Source organism: Streptopelia decaocto (assembly GCF_964273445.1).
Source record: "Streptopelia decaocto genome assembly, chromosome: 10".
In the NCBI taxonomy this organism is placed as follows: Eukaryota; Metazoa; Chordata; class Aves; order Columbiformes; family Columbidae; genus Streptopelia; species Streptopelia decaocto.
Window position 1 is genome coordinate 19,066,239 of NC_138665.1, and position 14,005 is coordinate 19,080,243.

General features: G+C 42.6%; 1 protein-coding gene across 3 annotated transcripts in view; it reads right to left on the reverse strand.

Moving 5' to 3' along the window:
• CAPN6 (calpain 6) overlaps positions 1-14,005 on the reverse strand; it is a 56,749-nt gene that overhangs the window by 17,130 nt on the left and 25,614 nt on the right. For all 3 annotated transcript variants that reach the window (XM_082061703.1, XM_082061702.1, XM_082061704.1), the window contains exons 4-6: positions 3,061-3,192; positions 2,405-2,613; positions 1,833-2,025 (exon numbers count right to left, since the gene is read on the reverse strand). In XM_082061703.1, the coding sequence (XP_081917829.1) occupies positions 1,833-2,025; positions 2,405-2,613; positions 3,061-3,192 (534 nt within the window). The remainder of the gene's footprint in view (positions 1-1,832; positions 2,026-2,404; positions 2,614-3,060; positions 3,193-14,005) is intronic.

The following is a 14,005-nucleotide window of genomic DNA, read 5'->3' on the forward strand; positions in this document are numbered from 1 at the left end:
GTCCCTCTCCTAAGGTAGGTTTGCACTGGTACAACAGCATTCAGTCCCCAAAGATAAGAAATCAGGAAAAAAAATGTAAAAGGAAAAGAGAAATTTATACCAAATTGGAACTGACAGATGGTCTGGCAACTGTGAGACTCTTGCCAAGGTCTCTTTGCCTTTCACCAACAACAGGGCGTAAAGAATCAGCTCGAGTGTTCCATCAAGACTGGCTGACATTCCCAGTGGGTTTGGGCTTTCTCCAGTGTAACACTGCCACTCGCATTTTTCACAACTAAAAGCGAACAAAAGTCCTGGACAGCACGGGAGTCTGTAACCTCTCCTACTGCCTTTATTATCCCCCAGGCTCTTCTTACTGCCGGGCTGCCTTTCCCACCTCATTCTGGAGATATTTATTTATTTAAATGAGATATTTAAGCATCTACTGTCTGTTCAGATTTCTAAATGGTGAAGCTCAAGGCTATTTTGTAATCCAAGGAAAATGATGATATGTTTGTAAGTCAGCAATGAAGCTACTTGAATATTAAACATTCTATACCTAGCAAGCTTCATTGTGTGTATAATACATCTATCAAAAAGTAATAAACGTAGACAAGCCAAACCAATAGGAATAGGCCCTGTGTAATCGATGTTTAGAAACATCTACGTTTGACAGGTAGAAATATAATGTCAGGAAGAAGTGAAAGCATCACAATTGCCCAATCAATTGCTTTTTAAAGTACAACTCCCTGTACTTAGCCTATCTCCTCACCAGATCCACGTTAAAAAAACGAACTGCCTTAGTGTTTGGGAGCAACCTCTTGTCCCAGAAACAATGTCTACAACAACAATCCACACCAGGATGTCTGGCCTGAGCAAACCAGAGGGAATGCTTTCTAAGCAAAAATTCAGACCTTATGAAAAAGGTGAAACAAACACCAAAGATCTACAGGAATTTGTCTCTGAGCTGTTGCCTGATGTTGCTGGGAGGGATAATTCAGGACTCCTGTTCTATCCCACCTGAGTTCTCAGGTTCAAATTCATCTCCCAGCAGGTACCACGTGTTCCTCTTTGGTACCATGGCACTGGTGCAGAGCAGCACGTGGCCAGATAAACAGATAATGTTCTCAGGCATCTCCAAACGTGGCTGATTTTTTGTTGTTCTAGACAACTCCACAACTACCATGACACTTGCAAGAATTTCTGAATGAACCAACACTCGGAGGTCCACCAGTCTACCATGGATTTAGCACTCCACTACAGGTATGAAATAGTTAAATGCTAGAGTAATATGATCTTTGTTTCACAGACAGGAAAGCTAAAGCAAAGTGTTTAAGTGGTTTTGCTAGTTAATTCCAACAGGGTGTCTTACTAACAAACAGTGCTACCTGAATAACCAAGAGAGGTGAGCCCTTCAGCTCAGCTTCGGCGCTGACCAGACCTCTGCACCATCACAACCAACGTCCAGGGCAGCTCAGTGCCAGCAGAACTGTTTTCTGTAAACAGATTTCCCTAAGAAATAAAGAAATTGAACTGTCCTCTGGCCTGTAAATTAGGGCATTCTAGGTGGATTAACCCTGGGTCAATACCCAACTGTGACCATTCAGAAAAGACAGCATTTCAGTTCCACAGTAAAGTGGTAGCACAAATGGCTTGGCGGTTTTGTGGCTGTATTTAGTGGCTTGTGGAGTTGCACTTGGCTGGCAGCACTGCCAACTTGCTAGCTTTTTCTGTACAAAGCTTTTCCAAAGCACATGAAGGACATACTTGATATACTTATACTAATAATAGTAATTTTTTTCCAGATTTTTTTCACTGAAATTAACTCTTAAAATCCAGCTCTCTATACATACCGTAATGAAACAGCTGATCAACCCGCCTCTTTTCTGCACTTTCAGCAAGTCTTCAAACAGCTTCATCTGCTCAGAAATGTTCTCACCATATTTGCCCTGTACCAAATCAATAGATTCCGCCACTGCTCCCGTGAAATCCACGATTGCATCCGCAGCGCTGCCTCCATCCAGGGCTTCGTAAGATCCAGCCAGCCTGGAGGTAACAGGGAACATTCTCAGTCAAGAAGCAGCTGTTAGAAATGCTCTAATTTGGCTTGGATGTAGGTAATATATTTGTTTCTCACCAAGGGAAAAACATAACAGAATGAAACCAAAATGGCAGATTGCAGAAAAACCTTTCCTGGGTTTCCCGGAAAGGAGTGTAACAGTCCTTAAGGCTGCTGAAGTAGAGTGCATTGCATTCTTTTATGATTCACCTCCTTCATGCAGATTAAAGGAGGAGTTTTCAATCTTTCTTAGGTTCTCTACTAGCAGCAAACCTAAACCACATGGTATGACAGAATCAAAAGACAAAAACAGATGGACAGAAGGGACACCACTGAGGACTAAAAGGACAATGAACTAGCTCATACTTTGCATAAGCCTTCTCCAATAATGCGCTCCAGAATTCATTTTTCACATTGGAATGGCAGTAGATCAACATCCCGTCCATTGTTGGCAGCAGGTCATCAACAACCACCTCTGTCCATTCTCCAAGGCACCAGAAACGGAAACGGAAAATCCCTGCATATTTCTCTGGGTTTTTAGGGTCCCATTCTTGTTCATTAAAGTCTGGAATCACCTGAGAAACCATGCAAGGGAAAGTTCACCAAATGTACTATGTTAACGTTTATTCAGAGGGCAGACTGACCCGCAGCATGCACTGGGCTGGTGTTCAGCTTCACGAGCAATTGGCCTTAAACACATGAAGCGATGAAAGAAAGAGGGTGAATTTGGTACAAAGTCAAATATAGTCCCACTTCAAAGAGTCTTTCAGGAAAGTAAAATTCATACTGATCTGCAGACAAAGGCAAACAACCCATTGCACTCTGGCTTTGTTATATCCCCTCTTTGGTGCTCAGTGGGACTGTGGAATGCAGAGGTCTCATAACATGAAATATGAACTTCTAAGGAAAGGGAAGATTTGAATCCACCAAAATCCACCATTTATCAGAGGCACATTAGTCCTAGAGGGAAACACATTGGCTGACAGGCTTTATTTCATGCACCAAGCACACTGATCACCCACCTGCTGCCAGAGGGTCTTCCTCAGAGCCAAGCAGGAACACGCAGCCACAAACCAGCAGTTCCCCAGAGTGCCTTGGTGTAAGTCATGGGCGCTGATTCCGTTCACAAACAGGTGGGGGTCTTCACAGAGGTCCTAACAAAGCAAAACAAGAGATTACTGGAGGCTCCGCTCCAGAAAGGATCACACCATCCTTCCAGCTAGTCCCCTCCACACTTGTTCTGCATCGCATTCCCATTGAAGCGTGGGGTTTTTGTATCAGGCAGTTCAAAAGCCCTCTGGCTTGAGTATATTTGAAAGTCAGGGTATACAGGATTAACTTCTTACAAGTCAATTGTGTTGCCTTATCTAAACACCAGGATTTGCCCATTTTTATTGCCAGAATTCCTAGTTCTGCCCTCAGCTGAAGGTCACCTTTGAGGACTGGAATGAATTCAACATTTGGAAGACTCATATGGCATTGAGGCAGTTAATGAACTGAAAACACATGAAAGGAGAAGGAGGAAGCAATACAGGGAAAGGCTTTGACCAATAAAAAAAAAAAATAAATCAAGAAAAGCAGCAGGAAATGATGCTACTGACCCCAAAACTCCAAGCTCCTCTTACTTCATTGCCACTCCCTTGGCTGACACACTGAGAACCCTCCTCCACCAACAGCACGAGTCACTGCAACGAGCCCTGCGTCCAGCACCAAAGCAGGCGGGTGCGCAGCTGTGAAATGTGCCTCTCATTCACTGGGTCTCATCTTTCGCATTTATCTGGGTCTTATTAGGACCACTTGTTCCTCCTCTCCCATCGCTTTTCTGGGTCCATCTCTATGCACACGCAGACTCTCACCGGAGCACAGCTGGCTCTTGCTGGGATGTCTCCCCGCTCCTCACCAGCTTGCCCCTTGCTGTGTCTTTGTAGCCTGCAGATCAAGGCACTAAAAGAATCACCTCTGAGTATCATTGACCATGGGAAAGCCACGGGGGTACACTTTGCAGCAGTGTTGTGTTTGTTACCAGGAAATCCATGGCAGACTGTGCTCTGCTGAGCAGATATGTATGTGGCCTCACAGTCTCAGAGAGAACCTCCCAAGCAACAATTCAGAAAACAGGTCATTGGACTGTCCCATAATTTATATGGAACCTACTGGTTTCAACCCAGGGATTGCTCATGACACTCTTGTGTGAATCATTGCTTTTCCTGACTGGTTGAGAGGATGGAAGAGCAGACAGTGGTAGGAAATTCTGCTCTTTTGCAGTGTAAGAATAACCCTAAATTTCAACATTGTGGGAAGGTAATGATCTTATATCCAGGCATTAGAAATGCAGAATAAGTAACTCCCTCTCACCTCAAAATGGCAGGAGACTCCAAATTTACTGCAGTCTTTCCAATTTGTTACCAGCAGCAGAACAAGGAGCTGTGCTCCTCACCTCATGGATTCTCACTGCCCTTTGGTAATTAAAGATGATGATCCCAAAATGCCAAGATTGCAATCAAAGCCTGGCTACGCACCATGGGCATGTCAAAACCTCTCAGCCCTCCCTTTGAAGGGACTGTGACAAACGAGTGCCAGCTGAACTGATTTTCAGAGAGAAGAACCACTCCAGTGCTGAGCTGAAAGCCTGTTTTCCGGGGCTGGTTTAGCAGATGGCAGCCTGAAGTCGGCTCACCCTACGGAACACACGGAGCTGCTGCTGTTTCCTTTAAGAAAATGGTATTTTTGGCATGAGACTTTTCCCATTAAATAACAATTGGCAGAAATTTTATATGCCTCTGGGGAAACAAGTGACTGATCATTACATGACACTGTTCTTCTGTCAGTATTTCTTACATGTGTCTTCACTTAGAGAAATTTCAAAGGTTATTAACAGACCTTAATAAAATTCTGAATAACAAAACGGTGCCTATGAGGAAAACCGACCATATACAAGATACTCGTCTGCATCGCAGACAGATTCATTCCATCTGCCTGGATGCTCTGATAGGGAATGGTAACTGAAATCAGTTGACTATGTGGAATTCACTGCATGGTGGTAGCAAACATTCCAGACCCAGCTTGGGTAGACTCAAGTTTCATACCCCATTTCCACTCATCTCTGGCAGTAATAATTTCTAGTTTGTTTTTCCTTTCAAAATGTTATTTTCTTAGTGTAATAAGCAAGGGATAAATTGAGTCTTCAAGGTTAAAATTGTCCAAATTTTTCTGTCACTAGAAAAAGCCAATACTTTCATTGGCTTTGAAAGAAATTAAGCACTACCGTATATTACAAATATATTTTCTTATTTGGTTCGTTTTGCTAAAAATAACCGCATTAAACCCTCATTTTTTAATCAAAGGGTGTCTCGCATCTCACAGTCCTCAGAGAAAAACCAGAGAGCTGCATGTGTCAGCTGCCAAACATACGGATGCGATCAGCATCTGCTGAGCACCGGGGCCAAAGCAAACAGGGGAGGGCAGGACTCAGAAACAGCACCCCCCTGTTTCCACCACAGCCACTAAATTCTTCAGGATCCTGCTTGATAAACCCTTTTTTATTAAACTCCCAAGAAGCCCCAGACTTCTGACACTAAAGAACAGGGCAAGAAAATGACATTAGCTCCGTTTCTCTTGTCATTAATTACAGCCATTATGAGGGCTTCTGTAATGACTGTCATTGTGTGGCTCAGATGAGAAGCACAACAATACTCCGGTGTAACCTACAGTTAAATTCAGCTGTTTGCTCTCTTCTGGGCTTTTTGCTTTTCACCATTTGTGTGGCACAGCAAATTCAAAGGAATACTTTTGAGATGGAATTAGCTATCTAAGCCACAATTCCCACAACACAGCTAGAAATGTGCTATTTAAATAGGTTATTCTACAGTCCTTGTGAGGATCTTTAAGCATTTTCAGTTGCCCCAGGCATGTAAAAATAAAATAAAATAAAATAAATTTTCCAATAGTGGTCCCAACAGTGATAATTTTGGATAGTTGAGGACCAAGCCAACTATCATCAGAGGAATGACAAGGAAGAGAGACTTATATGAGACGTGGCCCAGGCATTTCAGGACACCTGATGCCTTCTCTCCCTTGCAACCTAAGCACTTGGGTTCTGAGTTCCACTAGAAGTACCTCCTTTGCAAACATAGTGGTTTAACCCTAGTCCCTTTTCTCAGGATCAGCATGGATCATCTGTGCTTTAAAAACAGAGGAATACCTTCACATTTCCAATAAAAAGTTTAAAGGAGGTTACTGGGTCTTATTATACATCACTAACTTACAATAGCCACACTATTTCTGATACAACACCACTAATAGAAGCAGCTGTTGTGTTATTCAGGCCCACGGGGAGCATTCCACCATCCAAGATGCAGAGCTCTTCCCAGTTCTCCCCTTACGCATGTGCATAGTAAAATAAACACCATCTGCAGCAATATAATTAGGCTGCACAGAGTCTGAAAGTGAGGTGAGAGCTTGCAGGGGCTCATGGTTCTGCTGAAAACCCTGATGCTCCTGTTTTCATACCAGACTTCCATTTGCACGACAGAAGTCTATTTGTGTCACCTCCTGTCTTTGCTGCACTGCGTAGTCTTGAGATGTCTGACATTTAGCGTTACTCAGTCACTGATGCTGTGAGAAATAAAGGGGCTCATAAACCCTTTTTTCTGATTTTAATTGGTTCACCTCTTTGTAACAGAGCAAGTAAATGAACTGGTTAATGAGCACACGAGGAGAACACTGAGCAGGCTGGAGATGAGAAACTCAGCGTGGGATCACAGGAATTAACAGTGGGAGAGACCTTGACAGGTTAATCAGACCCAACACTTGCCTAGTGTCCAGACTGGCTGTTCCTGACCTACTTGTGACTGACGCTTCTCTAACTTGCCTTTAGCACAGCCCAGGAGGGCAAGTCCGCGTGCCTTCTCCAGTGGTCAGCAAGTGATGCACTGCTGAGCTGCTCCACAAGCCCAGGACCTCTGTGAATTGAGCCAGCTACCATTCCTTTCTACAGCAACCCTTCATATGATCTACAAACCTCTAACAAGCCTTTCTTCCCCAGTCTTAATAACTGGTTCTGCGTGTTTGTGAAGGGTGGTCCCAAACCCAGATGCTCTGCTCCAAGAGAGGCTTTATGGACTTGCTGCCTTGTCATTCTTTCCCCCTAGCTGAGCCATGAAGCCACTGAATACCGAAGCACTCCACTTAGTTGCACTGATGACATGACGCTGAATTCCATCCTATTTATTCCACACAGTTTTCCCAAGACATCAAGATAAGTTCGAATTCTCAATCCTGTCAACTGGCTTGCACTCCTGTCCCAGTCTGTGTCCCATGGCATTCCCATACATGCCTTTTTAGCCCCTAATCCAAGTAGTAATGAAAATACTGAGGAGTACCAGACCAAGGGACATTTCTGTAGGACTCCATTGATGCAACACCAGCTTGAGAGTGCTCCAAGCCATTGGTTTCATCAACTATGTATCCCCATTATGGAAGTCTGAATTAATCCAAATTTTCATACTTTGGAGAGACATACCAGGTATTGCCAAAGTCTTGCGAAGGTCAAACTATATCAGATCTACTGCTCATTTCTTAGTCACAAGATCTGTCCCACCATATGCTGAAAGAGAATCAAGCTAGAACATATTAGTGTCTCTCACACAGTACATTTTTATAATACATGCTATACCTAGCACACTAACAGTCATCTGCTTAGATCTGACAAACTGCAGTGGGGAATCTTACTGAGATATAAAAATGTTTGGACTGTAGCAGGAATATGAAAGATGGGAACTCTTCTTTGCTACAACACATCTTCCTTAGGAGATCTCAAAACAATGGGAACCATGGTAGACAACAGACACCCATTTCACTGGAGCTATTAAATGGTTTCTACGTTGCTCTGTCATGATTCCTTTAAAAAAAAAATAATATATACATAGATATACATATGGGTTTTATTTGAGACCAGGAGCACCACAGAAAGTACAGGAGATAACCAATACACATTAACTCCAGGTTGCTGTGGCTACTTTGAATCTTAGAATAATCTAGCTAAAGGAAAAAGTTCTTAACTCTGAGGATGCATCTCTTGGCATAAGTATTTCCAACATCCATGACCTAAAAATATGCAATATTGGTTATAAATAGGGAGGAAGACATTCAAAGCATTAATTAATTTGCTCTGTGTCTTCACAGACATTAACTGAACCTGCGCTGTAAAACATGAGAGATCTCTGACGTCTGAGAAAAGGGAAAGATTATTTTTTCATGGATTAGGGTCTGTGGCTCAGATAGAAAAACAGAGATTCAGGGAAAGGGAAGAAGAGAAAAAGTAATAATTATGTTTACAACTCAGATTTTCAAAGGACTCAGTAGCATTTAGACCTTACGTTCTTCAGCACCCTTTAAAGACCCCAGCCCTAACATAAAAAATAATCTACCTTTTCTTGCACGCAAGACCTATGGGACAGGCACTTTCCTTGATTCTATCAGACTGATCTACTCGAGCTCAGTACACCACTCCTGTACGTTTTTTAAAGCAGTTTGAATTATGTCAGAGCTGAGAAGTCTTTCCGTTCTCATCTCTTCTCTTGTCCTTACATCATACTGAGTCAACTCCTGTAGAGAATGAGGTCAGTGCAGGGAAAAAAAGGGGAAAGACAATTCTTTCTGAATATGGATGCAAAAAATTCAGCTTTGGCTACAGCTAACTATGAACCAACCTCATCTAAAGGAAAGGAGCAAAGACAGCACCTGTTTTGAGGTTGCGTAGCTGAAGAGGGAGAGGAGATTGTCTATCCTATAATAAAGCCCAGCTGTGCTGGCATGTTTATTGAAGCCCTCAACAGATCGGGCTGTTTGCCAAGGCAATTGCACTTGGCCCAAAAAAAGAAAAATAACTGAGTTCAACTGTGCTAAGTACTTCAGTGCTTGCAAAAAGACTTTTGCAACCATGTTATGCCTGAAAAAACTCTGCCTATGGAGTGAAAAAAGAGAAGTCTCAAGTTATAGTCATGCCCTGTGGTATAGGTGTAACCCCCCAGAGAAATTCCATCAAAAGGAAACCGGGGTCAGATATGACCCTGACTGAAACGGCCCTTGCGGAGATCAGGCAGTGACTTTATCATCAGTGCTGTTATGCCCTGTAAACCAGCAAAAGGAAGATTTAGCTCCCCCGCTCTGTGCACCCTGAGCTCAGGGTAATTACTCTGTAAACTTTGTGCCCGTTGTCCAGCAACATCAGTACCTGAGAGCAAGATAATGCCCAACGCTGCTTAAAAAAAGAGACCCAACCGTGACAAGGGAGAGTATGCCAGTTGGCTCCAGCCTTGTGTAAAAGAAAACTCAGTTATTTGGGGATTGAGAAATGCTTCTTCCCCCGGCTCTCTCTCCAATAAATCCTGTTACAAAACCAAATGCATCACAGACATTTTTATAGTGTTCTTTTTTCCCATTTTCATTTTAGGGCTAGTGTTGACTAATCCTCAGCGAAGGCCATGGGGTTCAGCCTTGCCCTGCCTACAGGACATGAGAATTTGGGGAGGATCTGAATCAACATTTTGGAAGAAAAACAACCAACCATTTGGCAACACGGTGCGTATCTTGGCTGGCTCTGGATTCCACCTGGCCCCTGGAGCTGCTCTCCTCCAGAACGCTGACGGCTGCTGCAAAGGGCAAAACTGATGTGCTGCAGGGCCGGGCTTCTCCTGACCCTCAGTAATAAAGTGCTCACTGAAGCTCTTCGAGTCCTCTGCCACTTCATCCCAGAAATCACCCAAACTATGCTGAAGGACCTTCTGTTCTCCCAGGACCCTCTTAGACGTATATCAGACGTATATCATACCGCCTCTTACTGCACTATCCTAGTTTGCAATGCTTTAGATCAACGTTCTACAGAACTGCAGCACATTCAGCTGCCTTGAGAATAACATTCTTTTCGGTTTTTGTCACAAAATAAAGCCAGTAATACACAACACAAAAGCAGGCCCAGATAGTTACAGGAAATGCATCCAAAATAGCACAGATTGAAAGCTAGAATATAACTATTTCAGAGGTTATTTTATCTGACTTTTTAAAAGTATTAACTGGTGACCTGAAGTTAAAACCTCAAATTATTGTTGATTTAGTGAACACAGATGCTGAGCAGCCTGAAACCACTTTTGGCTGGTTAATGTTACCACCATGTCTGGGATATCTTCTTTCCTCCATATCTCACCCATTAGTGACTCCAACCTCTACGAAATTTCATCCTCTGCTATTCCAAAGCTACTGCAAGTGTGACATAATTTGGGGAGAATTATTTAATCAAAACATCATTTTAATTGGCTAAATATATATATATTTTGATTTCTTGAAAAAATTGTTTCCCACCAAAAAAGACACCATTTTCAGGCCACTAACCCTAAGTTTTCTTGTAAAATGCTTTTACAAGAATTTACTATGATTTTGTGATGGTGTTGCTCCACGAAGAACAGATAGATACCATAGATATATTACTTGAGGCTGGACAATATTCAACACTTGCTACTGTGAACGTAGACATCAAAAGAGCTTTTGTTGGCTGAGCTGCCCAACAGCAGGAATAAGGACATTGCAAGTCTGTTTCTTAGTGTTTCATAAAAATCCATCACAAATGAGTTCAAAATCACTATCTGAGATGAGAATGCGTACGACGGCGAGGGGATAAACAGCATAGTGGGAAGGGCTCCAGACAAGCCAGACTCATAGCACAGGAGCTCCGCAGGCTGCATGTGTGCGGTAACCAGTTATTTGGGATGCTACTGAGCAAGGTGTAACTGCTCCCAACAGGCTGCCCCCAGTCAGGGATCTCGGACAACTGGCCTTTTATCCAGTGGAAAGGAAGAAATTGAGAGCATTCTCAAGAAAAACAGAACGTACAGTTCTTTTGAGAAGCAGGTGGTATAAGCCAGCCTAACTCTGCTTCTGCAAAGAGCAACCTACCAAAGCAATGGAAATGTCTCTGCATCAAATACAAGTAACAAAAGGACGGCCAAGTTCAGACAGTGAGTTATATGCGACTTCCGAGATCACGTCCAGGCACGCACTAGTGTGGCTCAGGTCAGACATGGGCCATAAGTCCACGCACGGTTCATTAGACTAAAAGGCCACCCAACGTTTAGCTGTGTTTTTTTATTGCTTCCTCAAAACATGTTTTTCAATCAAGTTCTTGAACTAGTTTCCCAAGAATGGAAATAAAAACAATAAGAAAAGGAGGTTGGAAAACATCGCACACAATTTTTCACAACACTGAAACATTCCGCGGAATAAACAGTTCCCAGGTCTGTGCCTGACTGTCCATCCCTGGCTCGGGAGCAGCTCTTTGCTTTGCCTAATAAATAAGCATCATTTTGGCTCAGTGGCCGTGACCTGTCTAGGCTTGTCCAGTCTGACCTTATGCTGTGTCTCAGGGTGCTGGTAACCGATACAGACTGAATTCTTCATCACTGCCTTTAATGAGGAAAGGAATATGCTGTTTACAGAAAAGTATTAGGTAGATTTCAGCAAAGGAAGAAAGTCAGATCATCCACAAAACATTATCTGGAGTAAAAATTCAGATTAAGCTGGAGTGCTTTGTTTTACTTGAAGAGAGATATTTGTTCCTTGTCTAATGGCAATACACAGACTTCAAAAGTTAAAAAGCATAAGTCTAAACCTCTTTAGCAACACTTTCCTCCTTTTTCCATCGCTTTTCCAGCAGGGTTTGGTTTCAGCCTGGATTCCAGTATCTGCTAATTGTGGCATCTATCTCAGACACTTGATTGAAGATAAAAATCTTTTATCCTCTTCTCCCAGTCTCATCATCTTTTTCAGACAGCACCTTGAGGGGTTCTCCCCCAGCTATTTGCTTAAAGCAAATCAAAATTCAATGCCTGACCCAGAATCATTTTATCACCAAAGTCAGTGCTAGCAGACCTGCATCTTCATCATTTCAAATAAAGTTAGTACGAAGACCAGGGTGTGCATCAGACTGGATGGCCTTGCATTAAGGATCACATGGGACTCCTCATCTTCAGGAAGAGGATCGTATAAATACAAAAGGAAAAACAGACTCTGTAGAACTGTTTATTTAGAAAATCAAGTTAGCAGGAATCAAACAAAGGTCAGTGATGGCCAGCAGCTGAGTCAGTGCCACCACTGAGAAATTACGCTCCTGGCAATCCCAATAAGCTCCCACTCATCTTTTGCAGTGACCACTACCAGCCACAGGAACACCACAGTACCAGCCTCACAACGCTCTTCCAGAGACAACAAGCTCTTCCATTTGCGGTTATGGACTTGAAGTTACGTTCTGGGTAAAACAGAAGGGATCCAGACCTCCAGTTCCTATTACAATGTGTTCAAAGCACCACAATATTTCCTTTAAAGATGGAGATTGTCTACAAACATTTAGGAATTGCCATAAGAACTTCAAGCCTCCCATCACTTGAGAAGACAGAAACCTCCCAAGGTCTTCCGCTGTGAAAACCAGGCTGCTGGTCTCCCAGAAAGAGAAGTTTGAGAGGTGTTGATAACTCAGACATGAACTTGAGTAGACATCAAATTCCAGCTAGAGCACAGTGCTCCACCTCTAAGTGCTGGAGAACCACTCCAGCTCCAGCGCTGCTCCTCTACTGCCAGTTTAATTCCTTTATGATGTACCAGGAAAACCATCTCAGCCAGCTGGAATTCCAAAGCCCATCAGGGACACTGAAATCATTCTGGCTCATTCGTGTCTCCAGTAACCTCTGTACTAGAACTCAACACACAGATCGCTTCCCAGAGAAAATCATGAGTCAACTTCAACCCCACCCTCACACTATCCATCACATTAATTATTTTATTCAGTCAGGGTCTAACAGTCAAACTGAAGTTAGTGGAACATGTAAGGATGCATATCTTAACTCTCAAAGGCAAGGGGAAGAGACTGTTTCTAATAATGTTGACCTCTACCAATGTTGCTTTTTTCTTGTCTTACAATTTCAGAATTTATGGTGCAGCCAATGTGTTCACAGGAGGGGATTTTTATTTTTACTTTTTTTTTGCAGATTTTGGAATCTCTGCAGAAGTCACAGAGCATGGTGTCCCTGTTTCTTCCAAGAACACGGTCACCCTTACTGTCTATAGTTGTCCACTCCTCAGCTCAGGCAGAGGCCCCAGGACCATGCCCAGATGGCTTCTGAATGTCTCCAAGGACAGAGATGCCATTTCCCGAGGCACATGAGCAGTCACGATGGCTTCTGACCCTGCAACACCAGGCACAGTTCAGATCCTGACTCCTACACTACCACACGTTGCAGCTAATTGAGCTTGGAACTGAAATATGCAAGAACAAAATTCTACTTCATGCACAGATGCTGGAATAGAATATTTGCTCTTAACAGAGACAGCGTATTTTCCTGAGAAAGAACATTTTATTTCCTGCAAACTTAAAGACACAAATGCAAAATGTTTTAGCCTTTATGATTAAGTTAGAAACAATGCCACATACAGGCAAGACAGCAGCTATAAAAGGTTCTTTCAGCTGTGAAGGATTTTTAAAAGCTTCTTTTTAGCCAGAAAACAAACATTTTTATTTAATTTTTAAAGAGATTAATCTTGAAGGCAACATACATTTAAATCACAGGGAAACATCATGAAATTCAGACAAATTATTTTGGAAATCTAAGACCTAATGGCTTACAAAAATCTCTAATTCCAGGATTTAACTCATCCCAAATACCCTTTTAAATTATGGAAATAAAACGAGAACAGCATAAAGCTCTTAACATACAAAGCATTTTTTGGACGTGGATGCTTTCCACTCTTGTGGAAGAGTGTTGACAGAACAGTACCTTCATTTCCTTGGCAACTGGCATGTTTGGACTATTATTTCTCCTTCAGAGAAGCCAGACATTTAATTCTTTAGGACAACTAAATCAATGAACTAGCAATTACTGTAAGAAGACTTACACTAGCTGAGGATGTGATCCTCGGGCTTTT